The 26377-nt window shown below is 45.6% G+C and overlaps 1 protein-coding gene across 4 annotated transcripts in view; it reads left to right on the top strand.

The window, feature by feature from the left end:
- SDK2 (sidekick cell adhesion molecule 2) overlaps nt 1-26377 on the top strand; it is a 1024610-nt gene that overhangs the window by 904830 nt on the left and 93403 nt on the right. For 2 of the 4 annotated variants that reach the window (XM_063961171.1, XM_063961170.1), the window contains exons 26-34: nt 13854-13969; nt 20712-20901; nt 21474-21572; nt 21713-21907; nt 22029-22230; nt 22578-22681; nt 23320-23390; nt 23649-23784; nt 26140-26196. In XM_063961171.1, the coding sequence (XP_063817241.1) occupies nt 13854-13969; nt 20712-20901; nt 21474-21572; nt 21713-21907; nt 22029-22230; nt 22578-22681; nt 23320-23390; nt 23649-23784; nt 26140-26196 (1170 nt within the window). The remainder of the gene's footprint in view (nt 1-13853; nt 13970-20711; nt 20902-21473; nt 21573-21712; nt 21908-22028; nt 22231-22577; nt 22682-23319; nt 23391-23648; nt 23785-26139; nt 26197-26377) is intronic. The other 2 variants (XM_063961173.1, XM_063961172.1) reach the window with 1 other exon arrangement.

Genomic DNA, 26377 nt, shown 5'->3' with positions numbered 1-26377 from the left:
CTACGCCGGCCCCCAATGAAAGTGCAGTCCCTCAGGGATGCGACCGCACTTTGATTGCATGCTCACTGTCAGCGTGGCGCATTTTAGCAATTTTATTGCTAAAATTAAATGCAACCAGAATAATGTCCATAATTGAGTATGAGCCGAAATTCACATTATACAACACAGAATGAGCCGAAATTCACATCATAGAACACAGATTGATCCGAAATTCACATAATAGCACACTGAATGAGCCGAAATTCACATTATAGCACACTGAATGATCCGAAATTCATATTGTAGCACACTGAATGAGCCGAAATTCACATCATAGAACACAGAATGATCCAAAATTCACATTATAGCACACTGAATGATCCGAAATTCACATTGTAGCACTCTGAATGAGCCGAAATTCACATTGTAACACACTGAATGATCCGAAATTCATATTGTAGCACACTGAATGAGCCGAAATTCACATCATAGAACACAGAATGATCCAAAATTCACATTATAGCACACTGAATGATCCGAAATTCACATTGTAGCACTCTGAATGAGCCGAAATTCACATTGTAACACACTGAATGATCCGAAATTCACATTATAGCACACTGAATGAGCCGAAACTCACATTATAGCACACTGAATGAGCCGAAACTCACATTGTTGCACACTGAATGAGCCGAAACTCACATTGTAGCACACTGAATGAGCCGAAATTCACATTGTAGCACACTGAATGAGCCGAAATTCACATTATAGCACACTGAATGAGCCGACATTCACATTGTAGCACACTGAATGAGCCGAAACTCACATTGTAGCACACTGAATGAGCTGACATTCACATTGTAACACACTGAATGATCCGAAATTCACATTGTAGCACTCTGAATGAGCCGAAATTCACATTGTAACACACTGAATGATCCGAAATTCACATTGTAGCACACTGAATGAGCCGAAACTAACATTGTAGCACACTGACTGAGCCAAAATTCACATTAAAGCACACAGTATTATCCAAAATTCAGGGACAGGGAGAGTGACAGCAGGGACAGTGACAGAGGGACAGTGACAGAGGGACAGTGACAGCAGGGACAGTGACAGAGGTGCAGTGACAGAGGGACAGTGACAGCGGTGACAGCAGTGACAGAGGTATAGTGACAGCAGGGACAGTGACAGAGGTATACTGACAGCAGGGACAGTGACAGAGGTGCAGTGACAGAGGGACAGTGACAGCGGTGACAGCAGGGACAGTGACAGAGGTATAGTGACAGCAGGGACAGTGACAGAGGGACAGTGACAGCGGTGACAGCAGTGACAGAGGTATAGTGACAGCAGGGACAGTGACAGAGGTATACTGACAGCAGGGACAGTGACAGAGGTGCAGTGACAGAGGGACAGTGACAGCGGTGACAGCAGGGACAGTGACAGAGGTATAGTGACAGCAGGGACCGTGACAGCAGGGACAGTGACAGAGGTATAGTGACAGCAGGGCCAGTGACAGAGGTATAGTGACAGCAGGGACCGTGACAGCAGGGACAGTGACAGAGGTATAGTGACAGCAGGGACAGTGACAGAGGTATAGTGACAGCAGGGACAGTGAGAGGTATAGTGACAGCAGGGACAGTGACAGAGGTATACTGACAGCAGGGACAGTGACAGAGGTGCAGTGACAGAGGGACAGTGACAGCAGGGACAGTGACAGAGGTATAGTGACAGCAGGGACCGTGACAGCAGGGACAGTGAGAGGTATAGTGACAGCAGGGACAGTGACAGCAGGGACAGTGACTGAAGTATAGTGACAGAGGTACAGTGACAGCAGGGAAAGTGAGTGACAGCAGTGACAGGGACATAGGGAAGCAGGGTAAGTACCTGAGCAGCGGAGGGGGGTGTAGTAGGCGGCCCTAGGCAGCGGAGGAAGTGGGCTGCGGTGTGCAGAACGTGGCCGGCGGCAGTGAGGAGAATGGCAAGCTGCAAGCGGTGCCGGCGCGCAAGATGACGTCATGAGGAGTGACGTACAGCGACCGGCATCCTGGCTGAGGAGACTGTCAGGAACCGCCAGTACGGACCCGGCGGCGGTATTCAGGCAGCGATTTGAGTCAGCAGGGGGATGCGATCATAACAAGAGGACGCCGCGGCACAGTTATGATCGTGCAACCCCCCCCCCCCCTCCCCCTCCCCCTCCGAGCAGGTGCATGTGCGCCGCGGCTGGGTCCGTGCTTTCTGACACATTGTCAGTGTAATGGTAGGAATGCGACAGGTGTGAGGCTCTTGTTTGCTGTCACCCCACTGAAGGGTGACACCCGGGTGCGGGCCGCACCCCCCGCACCCGCCTCATGACGCCACTGCCCAAAATCATGCTGGAATGTTCCAGTTTTTTCAAGTTGCTAGGCTGTATTTCAAGGACTGCCTTATGCAACCATTAGTTTTTTTCTGTTTTATTTTAGTTATTTTATTAATTATTTTACTAATGGCTACACTGTACCTTTATTCCACCATCTGCATGCTATCAACATGGGATCTCTTATGAGAGTGTCACAACTGAGGGCCTGAGCTGATGGGAGGCAGCCTCAGTTGTAGGGGCTGAGATGTAACGGAACCTGGGAGGTTGTATCAGACCCCTAGACATGTAAGTAACATGTAGAATAACTGCCCGAAGGCGTGACCACGACAACCAGGATAAAAGTCAATGATGTTTATTATGACATACTCCGTAACACAGCAGCAAATAAGAAAACATAAAACTCAGCAGGGAAATAATACAGTTCCTGGGTACTACAGGTGGCAAGGGCCACAGGGCTCTGGTAGTATGAGATAGTTCTTAATAATCTTCTAGGTGGAAAGTCCTTACCAGGCCCGACTGTAGCAATGGAAATAGCCCAGGATCGTACCAGCTGGTGTTCCAGGAAAAGCTGGGCTGCTGTGGGTAAAACGGCTGCTGTGGATACTGGCTGAAACCAGACTGATGTTGACACGGAGTGAATACTGGCTGGAACCAGTTAAATAATAAATGTAGCTTGAGAGCGATGAAATATGAAAGTGATGTTTGGAGCTTGAGAGCGGTGAAATAATAATGCCGGTGATAAATGATACTCTGCAGAAAAGGGTACCGGCACTTTAAGAAGAGCTGACCTCTGCTGGAAGCTGGATGCTGAAAGCAGGTGGATCTGTAGCTGGAAGCAGATGAATCCAAATGGATAGGAGAGTCAGGCTACACCGCAGATGGAAATGCTGGTGCGGGTCTCTTTAGTGGAAGTGTGGAGATAGGAGCTGGAACCTGGAAAACAACCACAGGAGAGAGACAAACTGGAACTAGGTTTGACAACCAAAGCACTGACGCCTTCCTTGCTCAGGCACAGATTACTTATACCTGCAGCAAGGAAGGGATTGGCTACGCAATTATGCAGATTAACAATGCAGACAGCAGATTGGTGGAAATGAACAGATGACAGAATCCAAGATGGCTGCGCCCATGCAGACACCCGGAGGGAAGCCCGGCCCGCAATCCATGTGAGAATCAAAACAGCAATGGCGGCGCCGGCCACAGGAGACAGGAGACGCCAGACTGACAAGCGCACATTCAACCACGCGGGCACAGCGGAGGCCGCGGCCGACGCAAACACCACTCTGACATTCCGCATGTAGAAACTCAGGAACAGCGGCGGAGGCCGCGGGAGACGCCATTCCAGATGTAACATGGCGCCCCGGTGACCGCGTCTCAGAGTGACAGGAGAGGAGGCAGGAATGTGGACATCAGTATAACAGATGGGATCCGGTCCTGGAACGCTGAGCCAGCCTTAGGAGGCATCTGAAGGGTAAGTAATGGCGTCCAGATACCCAGATCGTGACAGCACCCCCCCCCCCCCCCCCTTTAGGAGTGGCCCCAGGACACTTCTTTGGCTTTTGAGGAAACTTGGAATGGAATCTCCGGACCAAGGCAGGAGCATGGACATCAGAAGCATTGGTCCATGAGCGTTCCTCAGGGCCGTAACCCTTCCAGTCAATAAGATACTGTAGTTGACCGTAACGGTGACGTGAGTCCAGGATCTTGGCCACTTCATACTCAACACCTCGTTGAGTTTGGACTTTCGGAGTTGGAGGAAGTGAGGAATAAAACCGATTCAGGATCAGCGGTTTCAACAGGGAAACATGGAATGTCCTGGGTATTTTTAAGAAGGGAGGTAACTGAAGTCTGTAAGCAACAGGATTGATGACTTGCTCAATTTTGAAAGGACCAATGTAGCGAGGTGCAAACTTCATACTGGGAACTCTTAACCTCAAATTCTTCGTGGATAACCATACCCGATCACCCACCTTGAGAGCAGGAACCGCTCTTCGCTTCTTGTCCGCAAACTTCTTATACCTGAACGATGCCTTGAGCAGAGCTGCTCGTACCCTCTTCCAGTTGTTTGCAAACTGATGCAAGGTGATATCCACTGCTGGAACAGAAGTTGCTGGGAGCGGTTGGAATTCAGGGACTTTAGGGTGGAATCCAAAGTTGGTGAAGAATGGTGTTGAAGAAGATGAGGAATGATACTGATTGTTATGACAGAACTCGGCCCAGGGAAGTAATTGAACCCAGTCATCTTGAGAGGAAGACACATAGATGCGGAGGAAGGCCTCCAAGTCCTGATTCACCCTCTCAGTTTGACCATTGGTCTGAGGATGGTAAGCCGTGGAAAACTTTAGTTTGACTTGGAGGACTTGACATAAACTTCGCCAGAATTTGGCTGTGAATTGAACTCCTCGATCTGAGATAATTTCTTCAGGCAGACCGTGGAGTCGGAAGATCTCTTGTATGAACACTTGAGCCAACTTGGAAGCTGACGGAAGACCGGTGAGAGGAATGAAGTGTGCCATCTTGGTGAACTGGTCAACTACCACCCAGATGGTATTAAACTTGTTGCACATGGGTAAGTCTGTAATGAAATCCATCGACAAATGGGTCCATGGTCGACGGGGAACGGATAGTGGAACCAGTTGCCCCGCAGGCGACTGGCGGGATACTTTATGTTGGGCACACTTTGGGCAAGATGCAATAAACTCCATGACGTCCTTTCTCAGAGTTGGCCACCAATAGGACCTAGAGATAAACTCCAGGGTTTTTTGGATACCTGTATGTCCGGCAAAACGGGAAGCATGGGCCCAATGCATGAGCTTCTTCCTCAGTACCGGCTTCACAAAACTTTTCCCTAGTGGGGGCGTAGAGTCCATCCCTACCGTGGAGAATGCCAACGGATTGATAATAGGATGCTTGTCTGAAGACTCTGACTCATTTTCTTGCTCCCATGAGCGGGAAAGGGCATCGGCCTTGCGATTCTGAGAGCCCGGACAGAACTGTAGTTTAAAGTCGAACCTGGAAAAGAAAAGTGCCCATCTGGCCTGACGAGGGTTGAGACATTGTGCGCCTTTCAGATATAAAAGGTTCTTGTGGTCTGTAAGTATGGTGATTGAATGAGAAGCTCCCTCCAACAGATATCTCCACTCCTCTAAAGCGAGCTTGATGGCTAGCAACTCCTGGTCGCCAATGGCATAGTTGCGCTCCGCTGGGGAAAACTTCCGAGAGAAGAAACTGCAAGGATGTAAATGGCCATCTTTAGCCCTCTGAGATAACACCGCTCCTACTCCAACGGAGGAGGCATCCACCTCTAAGATGAAAGGAGAGTCGATGTCGGGCTGTTTCAGAACTGGTGCAGAGATGAACCGTTGTTTTAAGAGATGAAAAGCTTGCATGGCTTCTTCAGACCACTTGGACGGGTTAGCACCCTTCTTAGTTAAAGCAGTAATAGGCGCCACAATGGTGGAAAAGTCTCGTATAAACTTTCTGTAATAATTGGCGAACCCTAAGAACCTCTGGACCCCTTTGAGTGTTAAGGGTATCGGCCAATTCTGGATTGCTTGTAGTTTCTCAGGATCCATCTCTAGTCCGGAACCGGACACAATGTAACCTAGAAACGGAATGGACTTGACTTCAAAGACGCATTTCTCTAATTTGCAATAGAGATGATTGACACGGAGACGGGACAGAACCTCTTTTACCCAAAAACGATGTTCCTCTAAATTGTTGGCAAAAATGAGGATATCATCTAGATAGACCACGACATGACGGTATAAAATGTCTCTGAAGATCTCATTGACAAAATGCTGGAAGACAGCTGGAGCATTGCTCAATCCGAAGGGCATGACGAGGTACTCGTAATGTCCGTCACGGGTGTTAAAGGCGGTCTTCCACTCGTCACCCTCACGGATCCGGATGAGATTGTATGCACCTCTCAAGTCCAGCTTTGTGAAGATGGTAGCTCCGCTAACTCTATCAAAGAGCTCAGTAATCAGGGGTAGTGGATAGCGGTTCTTGATGGTAATGTCGTTCAGACCTCTGTAGTCGATGCACGGACGCAGACCACCATCTTTTTTCTTTACGAAAAAGAAGCCTGCGCCGGCTGGAGAAGAGGAAGGTCGAATGAACCCTTTTGCTACGTTCTCTTTAATGTATTCCTCCATAGAATGCGTCTCAGGCAGAGACAATGGGTAAGTTCGGCCTCGAGGTGGAACCTTCCCTGGAACGAGATCAATCGGACATTCCCATTCTCTATGAGGAGGAAGGATATCAGCAGAAGCCTTACTGAACACATCCGTGAAATCTTGATATGGAGGAGGTGGAACATCAGACGACCTGGGGGAGGAAGAACAGACAGGCAATACTTTAAACAAACATGTCTCAGCACAGGAGGGACCCCATGCCAGAATCTGCGTAGTCGTCCAATCAATAGATGGATTGTGAAGACGGAGCCATGGAAGGCCCAGGACCACAGGATGTGTGGCTCTTGGAATCACTAAAAAAGAAATAAATTCGGAATGAAGAACTCCCACTCTCAGACGAACTGGTAGAGTCCTTAGAGAAATAACTGCATCAAAAATCTTGCTGCCATCCACGGCAGTTAAGGAGATAGATGAAGGAAGTCTCTCGGTGGGTAGGGACCACCGTTTAACATAGGCTTCGGAAATAAAGTTCCCAGCTGCTCCGGAATCAAGGAGGGCAATGACGTTCCGATAACGTTGAGCAACTTGAAGCGAGACTGGGAGATTACAATCATGAGGAGATGGAGAGGAGATCATTACTCCTAGCCGGCCCTCTCCTTGGCGAGCTAGGATTTGGAGTTTCCCGTACGTTTGGGACAGGCATTAATGGTGTGAGACGGAGCTGCACAATAAAGACAAAGAGACTCAGAGAGACATCTTCGGCGCTCAGCAGGAGTTAGACGGGAACGGCCAATTTGCATGGGCTCGTCTTTAGATGGTGACAGTTGGCGAGGAGGAGGAGCAGCAGATTTTGGAGCAGATGATCTTCCACGCTCAGTTGCTCTCTCTCTGAAACGTAAATCAACTTTCGTGCAGAGTGAGATTAGCTCATCTAACTTGGAAGGTAAGTCTCTGGTAGCTAACTCATCTTTAATACGCTCAGATAAGCCATGCCAAAATGCAGCATACAGGGCCTCGTCGTTCCATGCCAGTTCGGATGCCAGGATCTGGAACTGTATAAGATATTGTCCTACAGTACGTGATCCCTGGCGTAAACGGAGAATCTCAGATGAAGCTGAAGTTACCCGGCCTGGCTCGTCGAAGATACGCCTACATGTTGACACGAATGCAGTGTAGGAGGATAGCAGGGTGTCGGACCTCTCCCATAACGGTGATGCCCAGTCAAGGGCTGAGCCACTGAGAAGAGAGATAATGTAGGCAATTTTAGTACGGTCACTGGGAAAATTGCCAGGTTGTAGCTCAAAATGAATTTCACACTGGTTGAGAAATCCCCTGCAGAATCTTGGAGATCCGTCAAATTTTGCTGGCGTTGGAAGATGAAGACGGGGAGCAGAAATGGGTAAGGTGGGTGGGGTTATAGCTGGAGTCACTGTGGTTGACGCACTGGACGCGCCTGATCCACGGAGGGTTGTCTGAATCCCATCCAGCCGAGTAGAGAGATCCTGGAGACAGCGGACGATGTGGCCCTGTGCAGCCTCCCGATGTTCAAGTCGGGCTGCTAGTTCTTCCATCGGCCTGGCCGCTTGATCCTGGTCTCCGGCTGGATTCATATGGTCAGTGCTTACTGTCACAACTGAGGGCCTGAGCTTACGTGAGGCAGCCTCAGTTGTAGGGGCTGAGATGTAACGGAAACTGGGAGGTTGTATCAGACCCCTAGACATGTAAGTAACATGTAGAATAACTGCCCGAAGGCGTGACCACGACAACCAGGATAAAAGTCAATGATGTTTATTATGACATACTCCGTAACACAGCAGCAAATAAGAAAACATAAAACTCAGCAGGGAAATAATACAGTTCCTGGGTACTACAGGTGGCAAGGGCCACAGGGCTCTGGTAGTATGAGATAGTTCTTAATAATCTTCTAGGTGGAAAGTCCTTTCCAGGCCCGACTATAGCAATGGAAATAGCCCAGCATCGTACCAGCTGGTGTTCCAGGAAAAGCTGGGCTGCTGTGGGTAAAACGGCTGCTGTGGATACTGGCTGAAACCAGACTGATGTTGACACGGAGTGAATACTGGCTGGAACCAGTTAAATAATAAATGTAGCTTGAGAGCGATGAAATATGAAAGTGATGTTTGGAGCTTGAGAGCGGTGAAATAATAATGCCGGTGATAAATGATACTCTGCAGAAAAGGGTACCGGCACTTTAAGAAGAGCTGACCTCTGCTGGAAGCTGGATGCTGAAAGCAGGTGGATCTGTAGCTGGAAGCAGATGAATCCAAATGGATAGGAGAGTCAGGCTACACCGCAGGTGGAATGCTGGTGCGGGTCTCTTTAGTGGAGGTTTGGAGATAGGAACTGGAACCTGGAAAACAACCACAGGAGAGAGACAAACTGGAACTAGGTTTGACAACCAAAGCACTGACGCCTTCCTTGCTCAGGCACAGATTACTTATACCTGCAGCAAGGAAGGGATTGGCTAGGCAATTATGCAGATTAACAATGCAGACAGCAGATTGGTGGAAATGAACAGATGACAGAATCCAAGATGGCTGCGCCCATGCAGACACCCGGAGGGAAGCCCGGCCCGCAATCCATGTGAGAATCAAAACAGCAATGGCGGCGCCGGCCTCAGGAGACAGGAGACGCCAGACTGACAAGCGCACATTCAACCACGCGGGCACAGCGGAGGCCGCGGCCGACGCAAACACCACTCTGACATTCCGCATGTAGAAACTCAGGAACAGCGGCGGAGGCCGCGGGAGACGCCATTCCAGATGTAACATGGCGCCGCGGTGACCGCGTCTCAGAGTGACAGGAGAGGAGGCAGGAATGTGGACACCAGTATAACAGATGGGATCCGGTCCTGGAACGCTGAGCCAGCCTTAGGAGGCATCTGAAGGGTAAGTAATGGCGTCCAGATACCCGGATCGTGACAGAGAGTAGGAGATCCCAGTCACTTAAGCTGCATATAGTGACAGCACCAGCACCATTAGACAAACTGGTTTAGCACCCGAATGTACCCAGAGGCGTTGTATTTAGGCAAATGCTCCCCTCTCCTATGGGGTTAGATGAGTCAAAGTTCAGCATTTGGAGCAGATGTAATGCAAGTCCTCCGGCAGACTCATTGGAAAGCATTGAGTCATTGGTGCCTGAAAATTCTTGTTCTCTGAGGAAGAAGGGTTAGAATCAGGGCTGGGATTACCATTGGTGCAGCAGTTGCATTGCACCGGGACCCCTGGGTGCTACGGGACCCACTGCAGCCCAGACCAGAAATAAGTTATCCCCTGGCCCCACCACAGACCATTTTGAGCAAATGTCGGATGAATAGCCCAGTGCATAGAGCAAGGCGAGTCAAACTGTCTGAGGGTCCTCTTTCCTTAGGAAGGCAGGGCTGACCTTGTGTGTGCTGGACTGATAGAGGAGTCCTGCCACCATGATCAATGCTGATGGTCACAGCCACATACTGCCTCTAATTAACAGACAGCTGTAAAATAAATTCTGATTCACTGCTGTCTGTGAATTAAAGGCAGCCACAGCCGGTGTAACTGGCACTGTCAGAGTCTGCCTGACTGAGTGCCAAACTGAGGAAAGCACAAGGGGTGGGGACCTTGTCAGGGACAGAGCAGAGGCCGCTGTGTTCATGCCCCCTGTTCTCCGCACCGCACAGGACATTGTACTTCTAGCCCTGTCACCCACTGTCTCCCTCTTCTTATCATCCACTGCCTCCCCCTGTCACCTTCTCCCTACCGCTGCCTTCTTCTGTCACCTTCTGCCTCCCCTTGCCTTCCATTGTCTCTCTCTGCCTATCTATGTCAACCTCTGCATCCCCCTACCTTACGCTGTGACCATCTGCCTTTCCCTGTCACCCACTGGTGTGTGGCACATTGTGAACTAGGGTTGAGGTGGAGGAGGGGGGCCCAAATTATATTTTTGCACCTGGGCCCACCACTCACAAGTTCCACCACTGGTTAGAATGTTTATGTATTGTTTTCCCCTGATTTGTGTGACTTTTTATGTGAACAACTCATTGTAGGTTCTAGGTCTCATGTAAGCTACAAACCCTTTATCCTCTCCCTTTGAAGGATACTGAGAGTTGATGCCTATGGTAGATACATACAAAACGAGATTACCTCTGACCACCACTATTGGACCCATGTTAACAAGATGTGTAGGTCAATATTCCAGGCATAATGTTTGTGAATGATGAAATAGTTGCAGGCGAGTTAGAAGACATAGCTCTGGTTCTTGGACCCAGTAATGCTAGAATTAAGCTGTGTGTTCTACCTTAGAGTCCAGATAGACTCTAGCATTCCTGGTTTTCTGTTTTGTTGTCTTATTTGGGACAGAGCTATAGAGATTATTAACCTGATCACATAGGGAAACATTTCTACCAGTCAAAACTCGATTTCACGGCTGTATGTTTTGCTTCTTACGTCCTGCAATTATCGGCTTGAACAACTAAGTGTCCAGCTCCTAAGCCTTCAGAAAAAGACTTGGAATTATTGGTAGGGTCAGGTTAACTAATGGGGCAGATGGAACTACAGCTTATGGTCTCCATATAAAAATAGGCACTTCATCAGCATAATGATGGTCAGCTGTTACAATATAGGACATAAATCACAAGTATTAAAATTGTATTTACATTTTTCATTACAAAATGGAGCAATTTTTAAATTCTTCATATTTATGGAGCCATTGGAGCTGATAGTGCAGGAGGTGTACACACCCACATGACACTAGTCACACCTTCTCTGCATCTCACTACAGACACTTGATCATTTTTAGCCCCAGGTACATGTGGCCTTTAATCCAGCCTTGATTACGGGTATGCGACTCTAAAAGAATTTCCCATGGAAGAAGCCTGGATTGGGGTGGGGTGGTATTGACAATATTAAACATGTCTATTTTGTGTGTAAAAAGACTATGGACAAAGTTTTGATCAGAATTAGATATTTGATTTGTAACTAAAAATATGATGAACGACACAGTGCTTTCCAATGCTAAAATTATGAGGTTTAGTACCTCAGGTAGCACGCTTTGTTCCTGTATAGCAGTAGGTGACTGCTGAACTTCCCACTTTGCTAATTTTATAGGACCAGTGAGAAATTGTGCACCCTTTGTAAATATGCTGATATTTACTATATGTCTCACTGTCCTAGCATTATCAAAGACAATCTATACCTCTTGTGGTCCAGATAAACTCAAAACAAGTAGGTCCCTGCACAGAAACATAAACCAGCAGCAGAGCCTACAGGGTAAAGCGTTGACCTGGTGTCAGCATCATTCCACAATCCCAAGGGGTGTAATGGTGGGTAACACTATTGGTGTGTACACACGGTGATATATTTTCTTACGATTTTGACTATATAGTCAAAATCGTAAGAAAAGTTAGTGCAGATCGCAAGGTGAAAGTCATCTTGCGATCCAGATTCGATGCCGGTGCGTGGTCCCGCACAGTCGGCATCGCAAGACTAGATAGACTGTGCAGGCAAGTCAATTTTAACTATCTCTATAGAAGAGATAGTCAAAATTGACACTTAGCCAAAATCGCACATAGTCAATATCGCAAGCACATAATGGGTGGAATTCAAATTTTGAAAAGTCGGTTGGGTGTGTGTTTTCTCCTGTCTATTAGATAGGAAAAAACAGACTCCCAACTGACTTTTCAAACATTTGAATCTCCCCCAATGAGTGTGCTTGCGATACTGACTATGTGCCGACCTAGCCCCTGTCGCATAGTGAGGATCAGGCATAGCCCGAATCTCACCGTGTGTATGGGCCTTAAGTGATATGCTCTATGAGCGATATCGCATCGTATTTCCCCTCCCGGGCCGCCGACATAGTGCATACGAACATGCAGCATCTGTCGATATAGTCAGATTGAGCTGCATGCAGTGGCGTCAGAAGGTGGGTGCGGTCCGTACCCGGGTGTCCCCCTCGAAAGCGGTGACATCAAAGTGCAAGCTCTTCTGTAGTGACAGCAGCCGAGTGCTGCAGTGAGATAAACTCCTGCAGCACTCGGCTCCTGTTACAGATATTAGACGGCACTGCACGAGCAGTCTCCTCCTGGGGCAGCCAGCATCTTCCGGGAAGCTGTAGATGCCCCCGGAGCGAAGGAAAAACAGTGACCCCTGGGAGCGTGCATCGGCCATCGCTGGCAGCATACACGGGTAAAAATGAACGATATTGTTTACAGAATCGGCTAGTGCGTACCCACCAACAGGATGCAGATAACAATGGCATACTCCACCAGATTAGTAGGTTCCTCTTGGACATTGCGCATATGTTCACAAGCTTCTAAGCATTCAACCTAATTTCTGGACATAGGGGGCTATCAACTTTTTGGGCACACTTTTTGTATTTATGTCCTTTTTTACTCCGATTTACATACTCGTTTTTTAGAATTGTTATTCCTGTTCTATTGGAGAACATGGTTCTGTCCCCTGGCTCTTCTTCTCTACCCCTTGTTCTGTCCTTGGGGCTTTATTAATAAAACACTGAAGTTTCCCAGCAGCCTTTTGGGTAATAGAGAGGGAGGAACTTTAGTTTTTGGAGGCAGATTTAAAGTATCCAAGCTCCTGCCGATGCACTCTATACTCCCAGAGTACCCAGAGTCTTCCATTGGTCTTAGTATAAATGATTTAAAGGCTGAATACAAATACATATCTACCATCTTTGTACATAATAGATATGTAACAACTATAATGCCTAATACAGGTTGAGTATCCCATATCCAAATATTCCGAAATACGGAATATTCCGAAATACGGACTTTTTTGAGTGAGAGTGAGATAGTGAAACCTTTGTATTTGATGACTCAATGTACTCAAACTTTGTTTAATACACAAAGTTATTAAAAATATTGTATTAAATGACCTTCAGGCTGTGTTTATAAGGTGTATATGAAACATACATGAATTGTGTGAATGTACACACACTTTGTTTAATGTACAAAGTTATAAAAAAATATTGGCTAAAATGACATTCAGGCTGTGTGTATAAGGTGTATATGAAACATAAATGCATTCTGTGCTTAGATTTAGGTCCCATCACCATGATATCTCATTATGGTATGCAATTATTCCAAAATACGGAAAAATCCGATATCCAAAATACCTCTGGTCCCAAGCATTTTGGATAAGGGAGACTCAACCTGTATTCCTTTACTATATAGAAATGTTCTGTAACACATAGCAAATATACACATTCTGTTGTTTTTACTAGCTCTATTTAGAAAATAAACTAATTAATTTCTTATTACTATGGAATGGATTACAGAGCATAACAGTAGTATTTATGACCAGATGACTTTACCTAAGAAACAAGAATTGTGCGAAGTGCTTTGATGTTAAACAGCTGCTTCTTGCCCTCAGTTCCCTCCTCAGGCCCCAGTAATGTCTCTGCTCTGGCTACAACCTCAAGCAGTATCTTAGTGCGTTGGAGTGAGATCCCAGAGCCAGATAGGAATGGACTCATCCTGGGCTATAAGGTAAGTTGTTCTCATGCATTATCATCACAGATGCCTGCAAAAGTAAAGTCTACACTAATATTCTTATGGTTTGGGTCATAATGAGGACTGCTGAAGACTAAGGCCCTCATTCTGAGTTGATCGCCCGCTAGCTGCTTTTAGCAGCAGTGCAAACGCTAAGCCGCCACCCTCTGGGAGTGTATCTTAGCTTAGTAGAAGTGCGAACGAAAGGTTAGCAGAATAGTGGTGAAATTTTTTCAAGCAGTTTCAGAGTAGGTGCAAACCTACTCCTTCCTTGCAATCACTTCAGACTGTTTGGTTCCTGGTTTGATGTCACAAACACGCCCTGCGTTTGGCCAGCCACTCCCCCGTTTCCCCAGGCACGCCTACGTTTTTAACTGACACGCCTGCGTTTTTTAGCACACTCCCGGAAAACGGTCAGTTACCTCCCAGAAGCACCCACTTCCTGTCAATCACTCTACGATCAGCAGAGCGACTGAAAAGCGTCGCTCGGCCTTGTGTGAAACTGCATAGTTTTGTGTAAAAGTACTTAGCGCGTGCGCACTGCGCACCATACGCATGCGCAGAAGTGCCGATTTGAGAATCCTCTGTGTCTCTGCTAGCCCAGACGCGGGCCTTCAAACCTTATATGTATGACTACCTTCAATGACGTAACTCCTGGAGGCAATGGAAGAGCCAGGGTTTGTGCTTGAGGCTCTACCAGGGGCTCCAAGAGGTGTGAAAGCATCTCCAGAATACCCACAACCTCAGCGCCAGCCTGCAGTCTAGACTGTACACTGCATTAGAGCCAAATTGCGTCCATTTACGCTGTCCCCAACACCTGCTACTAGTGGGTGGATGGATTTCACCTCCAGGTGGATGCAGGGGTGGCATCTCAGAGGAGACCTTGCGTTCAGATGCTGGCAGTGAAGTTCTGCCACTGCTACCTCTAAACAGTATTGCCCTATTGATGTACCTTGTGGGTCTATAGCAAAAATGTCACTAAACAGTAATATTCTATATTATGGTTACAGAAATATAACACAGCTCATTTCACATACAATTAAAAATAATTTCTAAATTGAGTTTATTTTATTGTTCTATAAATGATCCATAAAAGATGGACCCAGTATGAGACACACAGGATGGAGTAGATACTATAAATCGATGTGAGTTTTGTACAAAGTCTAAATGTAGAGTAACCTATAGCAACCAATCAAACAAGCCTTCATTGTCTGACTTACAGTGATTGTTGCCTTGGGTGTCTGCTTTTTCGCATCTTATTAACCCCCACTCCTAGACATCAATAGGATATTGTCCGTAGTGTCCAGATGATCTACCAAGCAGGACCTGTTTGACAAAACATTGGTAAAATATGGATATACTGTAGGGCCTAATTCAGAGTTGTACGCCATGTTTTTGCAATTGAGCGATTATCGGCAGACTGCTCATGCGCTGTGATTGCACTTAGGCCCTCATTCCGAGTTGTTCGCTCTCTAGCTGCTTTTAGCAGCATTGCACACGCTAAGCCGCCGCCCTCTGGGAGTGTATCTTAGCTTAGCAGAATTGCGAACGAAAGATTCGCAAAATTGCGAATAGAAATTTCTTAGCAGTTTCCGAGTAGCTCGACACTTACTCTGCCACTGCGATCAGTTCAGTCAGTTTCGTTCCTGGTTTGACGTCACAAACACACCCAGCGTTCGCCCAGGCACTCCCCCGTTACTCCAGCCACTCCCGCGTTTTTCCCGGAAACGGCAGCGTTTTTTCACACACACCCATAAAACGTCCAGTTTCCGCCCAGAAACACCCACTTCCTGTCAATCACACAACGATCACCAGAACGAAGAAAAAACCTCGTAATGCCGTGAGTAAAATACCTAACTTTTGAGTAAAATAACTAAGCGCTTGCGCTCTGCGAACATTGCGCATGCGCAGTAAGCGACTAATCGCAATATAGCGAAATTCGGCAACGAGCGAACAACTCGGAATGAGGGCCTTAATTCCTTCTTTGCTGGCTGCACATAGATACAACATGCCACATCGCAGTAAGATGAGCTTGGCTACATCTGTATAAGCCAGAGTTTTGACTAAATAAAGTATATGAAAAATAAAAAAAATATATTAGAAATATCTTCTTTGTATTATTCTAATAATTTTTATAGTCAAAACTCTGGAGTAAAAAGTCTATGGCAGGTGAGGCAGTGACTCCCCTGCCTACCTTGTCCGCACATCTCTGATGATCAAATCCACCAAATTTCCAGCAGTATATATTGCTGCACTTGTGTATAATGCCCACATTAACCCTTGGGCTCATATATTGAGCGTAAATCTGACTCTGGTACTAGCCAGCGCCTCCAGAGCCATTTACCTCACCACACGTCCCTGTCGCAGGTGTGTCATGGCCGTTTACAGGGAGTGTATGTAATGTCAGCTGTGAGCTCCTGCATACAAAAACATGGCACCTGCGTGACTACTGCTGCATCTAGTCTGTGTAACCATAGACCTACTCGAGCAGTCAATGTTTAACATACATGCATATGTGTACGCAAATTGTGAATGAGTTGTGTTTGCTCCGGTGGGTATCTATTTTCATTTCTGGGTGGCAGAAAGACATAAGATAATGTTTTAAAATAATTAATATTGCACCAGTAATATTAATACAGTATGTTACAGTATAACCTTCAATAAATAATATGTGTATAAATAGTGATCTTAGTCTCATCGTGTCTATGTTTCTCCGGAAAACTTGAGATTTTTACAGTTAAACCAACTGTGAAGTATGATGGATATTAGAAGTCACCTCGGATTTTCATGGACTGTATAAAAATGCTTGCCTTCAAGTTTCATTTATTATTATTATTACAGGTTGAGTATCCCATATCCAAATATTCCGAAATATGGAATATTCCGAAATACGGACTTTTTTGAGTGAGACTGAGATACTGAAACTTTTGTTTTTTAATGGCTCAATGTACACAAACTTTGTTTAATACACAAAGTTATTAATAATATTGTATTAAATGACCTTCAGGCTGTGTATATAAGGTGTATATGAAACATAAATGAATTGTGTGAATGTAGACACACTTTGTTTAATGCACAAAGTTATAAAAAATATTGGCTAAAATTACTTTCAGGCTGTGTGTATAAGGTGTATATGTAACATAAATGCATTCTGTGCTTATATTTAGGTCCCATCACCATGATATCTCATTATGGTATGCAATTATTCCAAAATACGGAAAAATCCGATATCCAAAATACCTCTGGTCCCAAGCATTTTGGATAAGGGATACTCAACCTGTATTATCCTTTATTTATATGGTGCCACAAGGGTTCCGCAGCGCCCAATTACAGAGTACATAAACAAATAATCAAACAGGAAAACAGCAACTTACAGTTGACGACAATATAGGACAAGTACAGGGTAAATAAACATAGCTACATCAGCAGATGACACTGGAATAAGTATCAGCTGGCAGAAGACTGCTGGATTTGGTGCAGCTGAAGATTATTAAAGTAAGAAAAGGGTAAGCACATGAGGGAAGAGGGCCCTGCTCGTGAGAGCTTGCATTCTAAAGGGGAGGGGTAGACAGACAGGGGTGACACAGATGGGGTACATAGAGAGCGTGGAACAGAGGTTTAGGATGAGATTTGGCTGGGTTTGGTGAAGAAGTGGGTCTTGAGAGCCCGTTTGAAGTTTTGTAGAGAGGTGGAGAGTCTGAGGGGGAGAGGTAGGGAATTCCAGAGAAGTGGTGCAGCACGTGAAAAATCTTGGAGGTAGGAGTGGGAGGAAGTAATCCGTAGGCAGGAGAGTCGGCGAGCATTAGCAGAGCGAAGAGGACGGGTGGGAGTGTAAAGCGAGATAAGATCAGAGATGTAGATGGGAGAGGAGTGGGTGAGGGCTTTGTAAGCAAGTGTGAGAAGCTTGAAATGGATTCTGAAAGGGAAGGGGAGCCAGTGAAGGTCTAGTAAGAGAGGAGAGGTGGACGTAGTGCGTTTGGTGAGGAAAATGAGCCGGGCAGCAGCATTGAGGATAGATTGGAGTGGAGAGAGGTATTTGTCAGGAATGCCAGTCAGGAGGAGATTACAGTAGTCCAGTCTGGAGATGACCAGTGAGTGGATAAGAGTCTTAGTAGCATCCTGGGTCAGAAAGGGTCTGATCCTGGAAATATTTTTTAGATGAAAACGGCAGGTTTGTGAGAGGTGCTGAATGTGTGGTTTGAAGGAGAGGGAGAAGTCAAGGATTACTCCAAGACAGCGCACTTGGGGGGTAGAGGAGATAGTAGTGCCATCAATAGATAATGAGATTGTAGGAGGTGAGGTTATGCGGGAGGGAGGGAAGATGATCAGCTCGGTCTTAGACATGTTAAGTTTAAGAAAGCGCTGGGACATCCAGGAAGAGATAGCAGAGAGACAGTTGGAGATACGAGTGAGGAGAGCAGGGGAGAGGTCTGGAGAGGAAAGATAGATTTGAGTGTCATCAGCATAGAGATGATATTGGAAACCAAAAGAACTAATGAGCTTACCTAGTGAAGACGTATAGAGAGAGAAGAGAAGAGGACCAAGGACAGAACTTTGGGGTACCCCTACAGTTAGTGGAAGTGAGGGGGAGGTGGAGTCATGAGAGGAGACAGAGAATGAACGGTCAGAAAGGTTGGACGACAACCAAGAGAGGGCAGTGTCACGCAGACCAATGGAGTGAAGGATTTGCAGTAGGAGAGGATGGTCCACAGTGTCAAAAGCAGCAGAGAGATCAAGTAGAATAAGTAGAGAGTAGTGTCCCTTAGATTTAGCAGCATGGAGGTCATTGCATACTTTTGTAAGGGCAGTTTCAGTGGAGTGGAGTGGACGGAAGCCAGACTGGAATGGGTCAAGCAGTGAGTGTGAGGAAAGAAAGGAAGTAAGGCGGTTGTAGACAATACGCTCAAGGAGTTTGGAGGCAAAAGGGAGGAGAGAGATGGGTCGGTAGTTGGAGAGAGTGTTTGGATCAAGCGTAGGTTTTTTAAGAATAGGAGAGATGAGTGCGTGCTTGAAGGCAGAGGGGACAGTGCCTGATGAGAGGGAGAGATTGAGAAGGTGGGAAAGATGGGAACAAGCAGAAGAAGAGAGGTAGCAGAGGAGGCGGGAGGGGATAGGGTCAAGTGGGGAGGTGGTGAGGGGACAGGAACGAATGAGGGCCATGACTTCCTCTCCAGATGCATGGGAGAAAGATGACAGAGTTGGTGCGAGGGATGGGGAGGGTTGGTAAGGGATGGGAGAAGGCTGGTTACTGATGGTCTGGTGTGATGTGATGTCCTGACGTATGGAGTCAATTTTGGATGTGAAGTAAGTGGCAAAGTCAAGAGCAGAGAGTGAGGAAGGGAGACGAGGTGGAGGTGGGCAGAGAAGTGAGTTGAGAGTGGCAAAGAGGCGCCGGGGGTTGGAAGACTGGGAGGAGATGAGGTTCTTGAAGTATGACTGTTTAGCAAGAGAAAGGGCAGCACTGAAGGATGAGAGCATAAGTTTGAAATGGAGGAAGTCTGCCTTAGAGCGTGATTTCCTCCAGTGTCGCTCAGCAGTACGTGAGCATTTTTGCAGATATCTGGTGCATTTGATGTGCCAGGGTTGAGGTGTTAATTTGCAAGGGTAAATAGTGGTTGGTGGAGCAACAGAGTCAAGAGCAGAAGTAAGGGAAGCATTGTATGTGGAAGTGGCTTGTTCAGGGCATGAGAGAGAGAGAATAGGAGAGAGTCAAACAGGGAGGAAAGGAATGTGGTGTCAATAGCTTCAATGTTACGCTTAGTGATGGTAGCCTTAGGAGGTAGAGATGGGGAAGTCGAGAGAGATAGGTTAAAGGAGAGCAGGTGGTGGTCAGAGAGGGGAAATGGGGAGTTGGAAAAATCAGAAATATCACAGCGGTGAGTGAAGACCAGATCCAGTGAGCTCCCATTCACATGGGAGGGTGAGGAGGTCCACTGGGAGAGACCAAGTGAAGAGGTGAGGTTAAGGAGTTTAGAGGCAGGGGATTGTGTGGGGATGTCAATAGGGATGTTGAAATCGCCTAGGATAATGGTGGGAATGTCAGAAGAGAGGAAGTGAGGAAGCCAGGAAGCAAAGTTGACGATGAATTTGGAAGCAGTGCCAGGGGGGCGGTAAATGACAGCTACTCTAAGATGGACTGGTTGGAAGAGGCGTATGGCGTGGACCTCAAATGTAGAGAATATAAGGGATGGTTCTGGTGGTATGAGTTGGTAGGAGTAACTAGAAGGTAAAAGGACCCCAACACCACCCCCATGGCGACCCCCAGGTCGGGGGGGGGGGGTGAATGTGAGGCCCCCAGCAGAGAGAGCAGCAGCAGAAGTAGTGTCAGAGGGCGTAATCCAATTTTCAGTAATGGCTAGTAGGTGGAGGGAGTTGGAAATGAAAAGGTCATGAGTGGGGACCAGTTTGTTACAAACAGATCTGGCATTCCAGAGGGCACAAGATAGGGGGTATGAGTTAGTGGGAGAGATGTCAATGAGATTTTCAGGGTTGCTGTAGCGATGAGGTGGGATTAACTTTGAGGGCAGGGATGATGAGAGAGTAGTGATGGTACGGGTGCCTGAGCTAGGAGGGGAAACTGCAGGAGGTGGGCATGACTTTATAGGGTCAGTGAGTTACTTGCCGACTGATGATACCCTTCTCATTTACAGCAGGTAGATACATAACACCATATGTAAAAGGCTCCTTAAATGTGTTATTGAACTAGTAGTTCTAACACTTACATGCTGTTTTCTCATAGATTCTCTTCAAAGAGAAAGATTCGGACAATCCCCCATACTCCTGGGTGGTAGAAGGTAATGCCTCCCGCAGTGTCCAGCTCACCAACCTGGGCAAATACGTCCTTTATGAAATCCAGGTCTTGGCATTCACTAGAATAGGGGATGGAGCAACCAGCACACCGGCAATTTTGGAGAGAACTCTTGATGATGGTGAGATGGTTCATCCATGGAATTCTGTGTCTTAGAATGTGTGGAATGCTTTATGAAAGCTATTCTGCAGGGAATTGTAAAATAAAAGTATACATCTGACTGATTTCCTAGCTCCAAAAAATAAAAGGGATTTGTGGGTCTCTACAAAGTAAATGGAATGGCTATACTCAATATTACTTTATACCTAGACTCTTCTACCTCTGACAACTATCTCTGATAAGCAGTTGTCACCACACTTTTCTCTATAAGGTGATTGCCTGTCTCAAAGTATACATTACTTAAGTGGTTCTCAAACGTGGTCCTCAGGACCCCAAATAGTTCACGGTTTCCTAGTCACCTAGCATGTGCACAGGTGTATTCATTACACACATTTAAAAGATCCACAGGTTCAGCTAAATATTTCACTAGTGATTCTGTAAGGAGACCTGGAAAATATGATTTACTGTGTGAAGTCCTGAGGACCGAGTTTGCGATCTATGCATTACTGTCAATATACATATAAAAAGTGAAATGTAAAAACTTCGGTTAGTTTTCTATTTTAATTTTTTCTACACATATCAATGTAATTTCAGTTCCAGGTCCCCCAGTGGGAATACTGTTTCCGGAGGTGAGAATAAACTCTGTACGCCTCATCTGGCAACCTCCAGCTGCCCCCAATGGTATAATTTTAGGTAAGAAGTTTCATTTACTTTCACACTTTATACGTTTGCTTGTGGAGCAAGGAGAGGTTCTAAGATGATGGGTCCTGGAAAGTTCTCTTTTACACTGCTGATACTTGTGTGACGTCACTTAACCTCTGTTTACCCTACAGCCTATCAGATCACTCACAGACTCAACACAACGAATGCAAACACAGCAACCGTGGAGGTGCTGAATCCGAGCGTGCGTCAGTATACAGCCACTGGACTGAGACCAGAGTCTGTATACTTGTTTCGAATCACAGCCCAGACTCGGAAGGGATGGGGGGAGGCTGCTGAAGCATTGGTGGTCACCACAGAGCGGAGAGGTACTAGACTGTCATTTTTATATTTTATTAAATAAATATATTGCAAAGAAATTTCTATAAGGGTTAAAAATCAATTATTTTTTTGCGTATTGACCATTGCCAATTCCATCTTCTTTTGCAGAACGCCCACAGCCACCTAGTAAGCCTACAGTCCTGCAGGGAGATGTAAAGTCCCGAAGTGTGCTGCTGTCATGGGAACCAGGCAGTGATGGCCTCTCTCCTGTGCGTTACTACACCATTCAGACACGAGAATTGCCCAGCGGGCACTGGGTGGTGCATTCTGCCTCCGTCAGTCACAATACCACTTCCTCTGTTGTAGAACGGTGGGAATATTTCATCTTTCATCTTTCATCTTTCTCCTACATGCAATGGAGCCAGACAGTTTTGGAGTTGTACTAATATTCATAAGAGTGCAGTCTTCAAATGCACTAAAACTAGCTACTCATTGAGGTAAGAGGCACTGTAATAGCTGCCTCCATTGTTAGACATTCTTTAACTTTGAGGCAGTTGGTGCATCATGCCTTATTGATGTCATTAGTTCCTAGTGAATTGACAGGCTACATTCCCATGACTTTTGGTTTAGGCTTTAGCACAAACACTAAATATATAGGGAACTCCTCTACTATATTCAGTCATTGTGTGACCCATCTTCTTGCTCTTATTATTTCAGACTAAAACCATTCACTTCATACAAATTCCGAGTGAAAGCAACAAATGACATTGGGGACAGCGAGTACAGCGAGGAATCCGAATCCTTAACGACACTGCAAGCCGGTGAGTCATGTGACTCAGATGAAACATTTCATAATACATCATGCCAACACCATGGATGGATCCAGTGCGTGGCAGAATTATTTGCCCCACCCCAAATTTTGTAGCCTTGTTACAAAACTCCAGCATTACATAGGATTACATAGAATCCAGGAAACACATACTACTTGTACAGTTCATCATAAGAAAGGGACCCCTGCCAATCTAAATTTATTGTAGCTCCAATTCATTTACAGGGGATCCGGTCATGTGACTGGGGCTCGGGATCCCAGCGGTCACTATTCTGACGCTGGTATCCTGACCGCTGGGTTTCCCGCCGCCGGTAACCCAGCCCCAACCCATTTACAGGATGGTATGTAAAGGAAGCATAAAATGAGATATAGAAAATGTTTTGGGTTTTTTTTGCCCTTCTGTGTTTAACACAGTCTCCGCGTTCTATGCTGAGAGTCTGTTCCTTTGATTTGCCACACTTTCCCGAGAATAATACATGTCCTTATGTTACTTTCTCTTCTCCTTCCCTCCTTCTAGAAATGATCTTGTTTAAATCCATGCACCTACCTTTACTATACTGGTAACTTACATTTAGATGCAATGCATTGGGATATTTACCATAAACTGTAATGTTAATTCTCCAATTTCAGCACCTGATGATGCACCTTCAATCGTCTCTGTGACGCCTCACACAACAACCTCAGTATTAATTAATTGGCAGGTAAGCAATATTTTAAGAAAGATCACATAGATATTTTTGCTAGATCAAACAGATATCAGCTACAATTATCTGGTCAGTCTGTCTCTAACCTGCTCAAGAAAAGGCCCTACCCATCCTATAGTTATGAAAATATTAAAAAAAAAAAAATTTATGGAGTAAGATTTGGGAACCGTACAGGTTTTACGGTTTCTGTAAAGCAATGAAAACATATTTAACAATATGTTGCAGTGTGTGAAAAATGTTGATCTCTCTTGTCAGTCTCCAACAGAAGACAGAATTAATGGCATCCTTTTGGGTTATCGAATCCGATACCGTGAACTTGTCTATGATGGGATGAGGAGTTTCACTGTGCGAAATATCAACAACCCCAATGCCAAATGGGCAGAGTTAACCTGTAAGTAATAATTACCATACATATCATTTGCCTGTACTTTTAGAAACTATGGGAGCAAAGCAAAAACCATATTGCTGCACTGCAATTTCAGTGTAAAGATAAAGTTGTCCAGTATTTGTGAAGTACACGCGAAAGCAGGCAGTATTTAACCTGCATGTACAGTAGGCTTCCCAGGGGCTGGTGCTATAGTGAATTAGGAGTGAATGGAAGTATCCTCCTGCAGCGCAGATAGATACAGGGGGAGCAGTTCCTGTGTTCTCCTGTAGAGGCTGCCCCTGCCAATGACTGGCTGTGTACTGGGAGAAACCCTGGTGTGCCATGCTGCAGAGCCATTATAGCTTGGGGTCAGTGCTGGGGAAGCAGAGTGTCTGGAATACGCTACCTGCAGGCAGAGGGCTGGGCTTACTCACCATGGGAGAACTCTCTCTGCAATGGCTGCTCACACACATGGTTAGTTCCTGATACAAAGTTACTTCAGTTTTCTTTGCTCCCACCTCAGAATCAGCGCAGCCCCAATGTGAGCTGTCACCTTAAACGTATAGATATATGTATATAAATGTAAGCAGATCAGTCCCTTGCCACAGATGTGTGATTGTGTGTGATGGCAGCCATTTTGTTGTCTCATTAGAAAGAATGCAGCCTTAGTTCAGCAGGAACAGTCCCATATTTTCAGTATTTGTTCATTTAATTTTGTGTCCCTGGAAATACCATATGTTTTAGTATGTAGAGTCAATAACATTCCGTTTTGCTAACCATCCTGATTTTGTATGCTGCTTCATAACATATTGTCTATTAAATTTATGTCTTTAAATTGCTAAAAAGTTGAAATTATGATTTGGTTTAGTGGTAGCAGTTGTAGTACATTAAGGTCTATTGTGACTGCACTGTCCAATATATATAGTGGTCAGTGTAAAGGTTTTCAGGGATTATTATTAACTGTGCCAGTTTGTGCGTCAGTGGTGCCATATTAGCCATATTACAATAGGCAGCATTGCCAGGATGAATAATACCTAAGTCAACAAAATGGCTGCCTCCACTGTGTGTAGGTCACAGCTTCCCTTCATTTCACACTGAGCATGAATACTGATAATTATGCCATAAATGTCTTCTAACTAGTTATTCTCACCTTTTTAAACAGCTCTTTAAAGTGTGAAAGATGCTTTGCAAATTAATAGCATGCTTTATGTTTACATTGGAGGTCATTTACAGAGAGGAAAATGGCCACTTCACAGCGCAAATAGTTTGTACATGCTGTAACCTTGATGTACAGAATTTTTTTTTTCCAAAAGTCATACTTGTTTTCCCTCATTGGCCATTTATGATTGGCTGACAGGGGGATCAGTATGAATTACTGACGGTCGGGATGCTAATCGTCAGTATACCGACAACGGCCGTCAGTATGCCAGCAGTGGGGCGAGCGCAAAAAGTCCCCTTCCCCTGTGAGACGGGATTCCGTCTGTCGGTATTGTCAGCAGTCAGGATTCCGGAGTCGGCATCCTGACCACCAGGATGCCGACTGCCGGCAAATTAATTGCATCCCCTGGCAGGATATAATGATAAGCATTTTCTTGTTGTCTTACAGCATGTTTGTGATTTACTGATTTGACCTCCAAATGTTAATTTTTTGCTTTATGTACTACACTTTTTGTTTTGTCCGTTGTCTCGCTGCCAACTGATAATGTCAGATAGGATTAAATAGCTGCCGTAGCAAGTCCACTGATGTTGTACTGCTGTAGCCTGCATAATGCTGGACAGTTACAGTAAATGTGCACAGTGTGTAGCTATTGCTGCATGCATTGTCTAGTCCTTGGCTAGTTCTTTGTAGAATGTTTGTCTATGTCTACTATAAGTTACAAAATGAAAGCATACTTGTGATTGGTATAGCCAACGCACCCACTGCAATGACAGTAGTTCTGCCAATAGGCTATGCCACAAATTTTACTTGCTCTTCCCTGCATTATGAATGTAAACCACAAAATAGTCCTATCACCTATTTCCAAAAATTCTGTTAAGGAGGGAACAAAAATGAGAAGCCCTAAGTTATAGAAAGCATGTGTTGAAAAGTGGGCACACTGTCATACATGACGAGGGCTTAGTCTCAACACTGCCCAAACACACAGTACTGTATATCGAGACACTAAATAGGCTGTGGCAGATGGTGTTTATAGGTACTGTATATGATAGTTTGTGACCTATAGGCACTACATGTATGTCAGCTGGATGAACTGATTTGTCTTACGTCAGCATGTCTTGTTCTGTGTGTACTAACAAATACTCAATGCTTTCCCCCCACCTGTCCCTGCTCCTCACTTCCTCTACTACCCATACCTTGCACTCCACCTCCCATCCGTATAGCTGCCTACATGGTCCGGAACCTGAGTGAGCCATCCCTTACCCAGTACGAGTTGGACAGTAAGTGCGTTTCTGACTAACTATATGGTACTAGTGCTTCCTTATGTGTAGAATGGAAAGATATATATTACTTAATTTGAGTTCTTAAGGTTTCATATAGAATTGATAATTTGATTTATAGATCAAGGGTGGCCAACCAGTCACAGATAAAGAGCCCAAAAATATCTGTGGTCAAGTTAAA

Source organism: Pseudophryne corroboree, chromosome 3 (assembly GCF_028390025.1).
Source record: "Pseudophryne corroboree isolate aPseCor3 chromosome 3, aPseCor3.hap2, whole genome shotgun sequence".
Classification (NCBI taxonomy): Eukaryota; Metazoa; Chordata; class Amphibia; order Anura; family Myobatrachidae; genus Pseudophryne; species Pseudophryne corroboree.
This window is presented reverse-complemented; position numbering and strand designations above follow the sequence as displayed.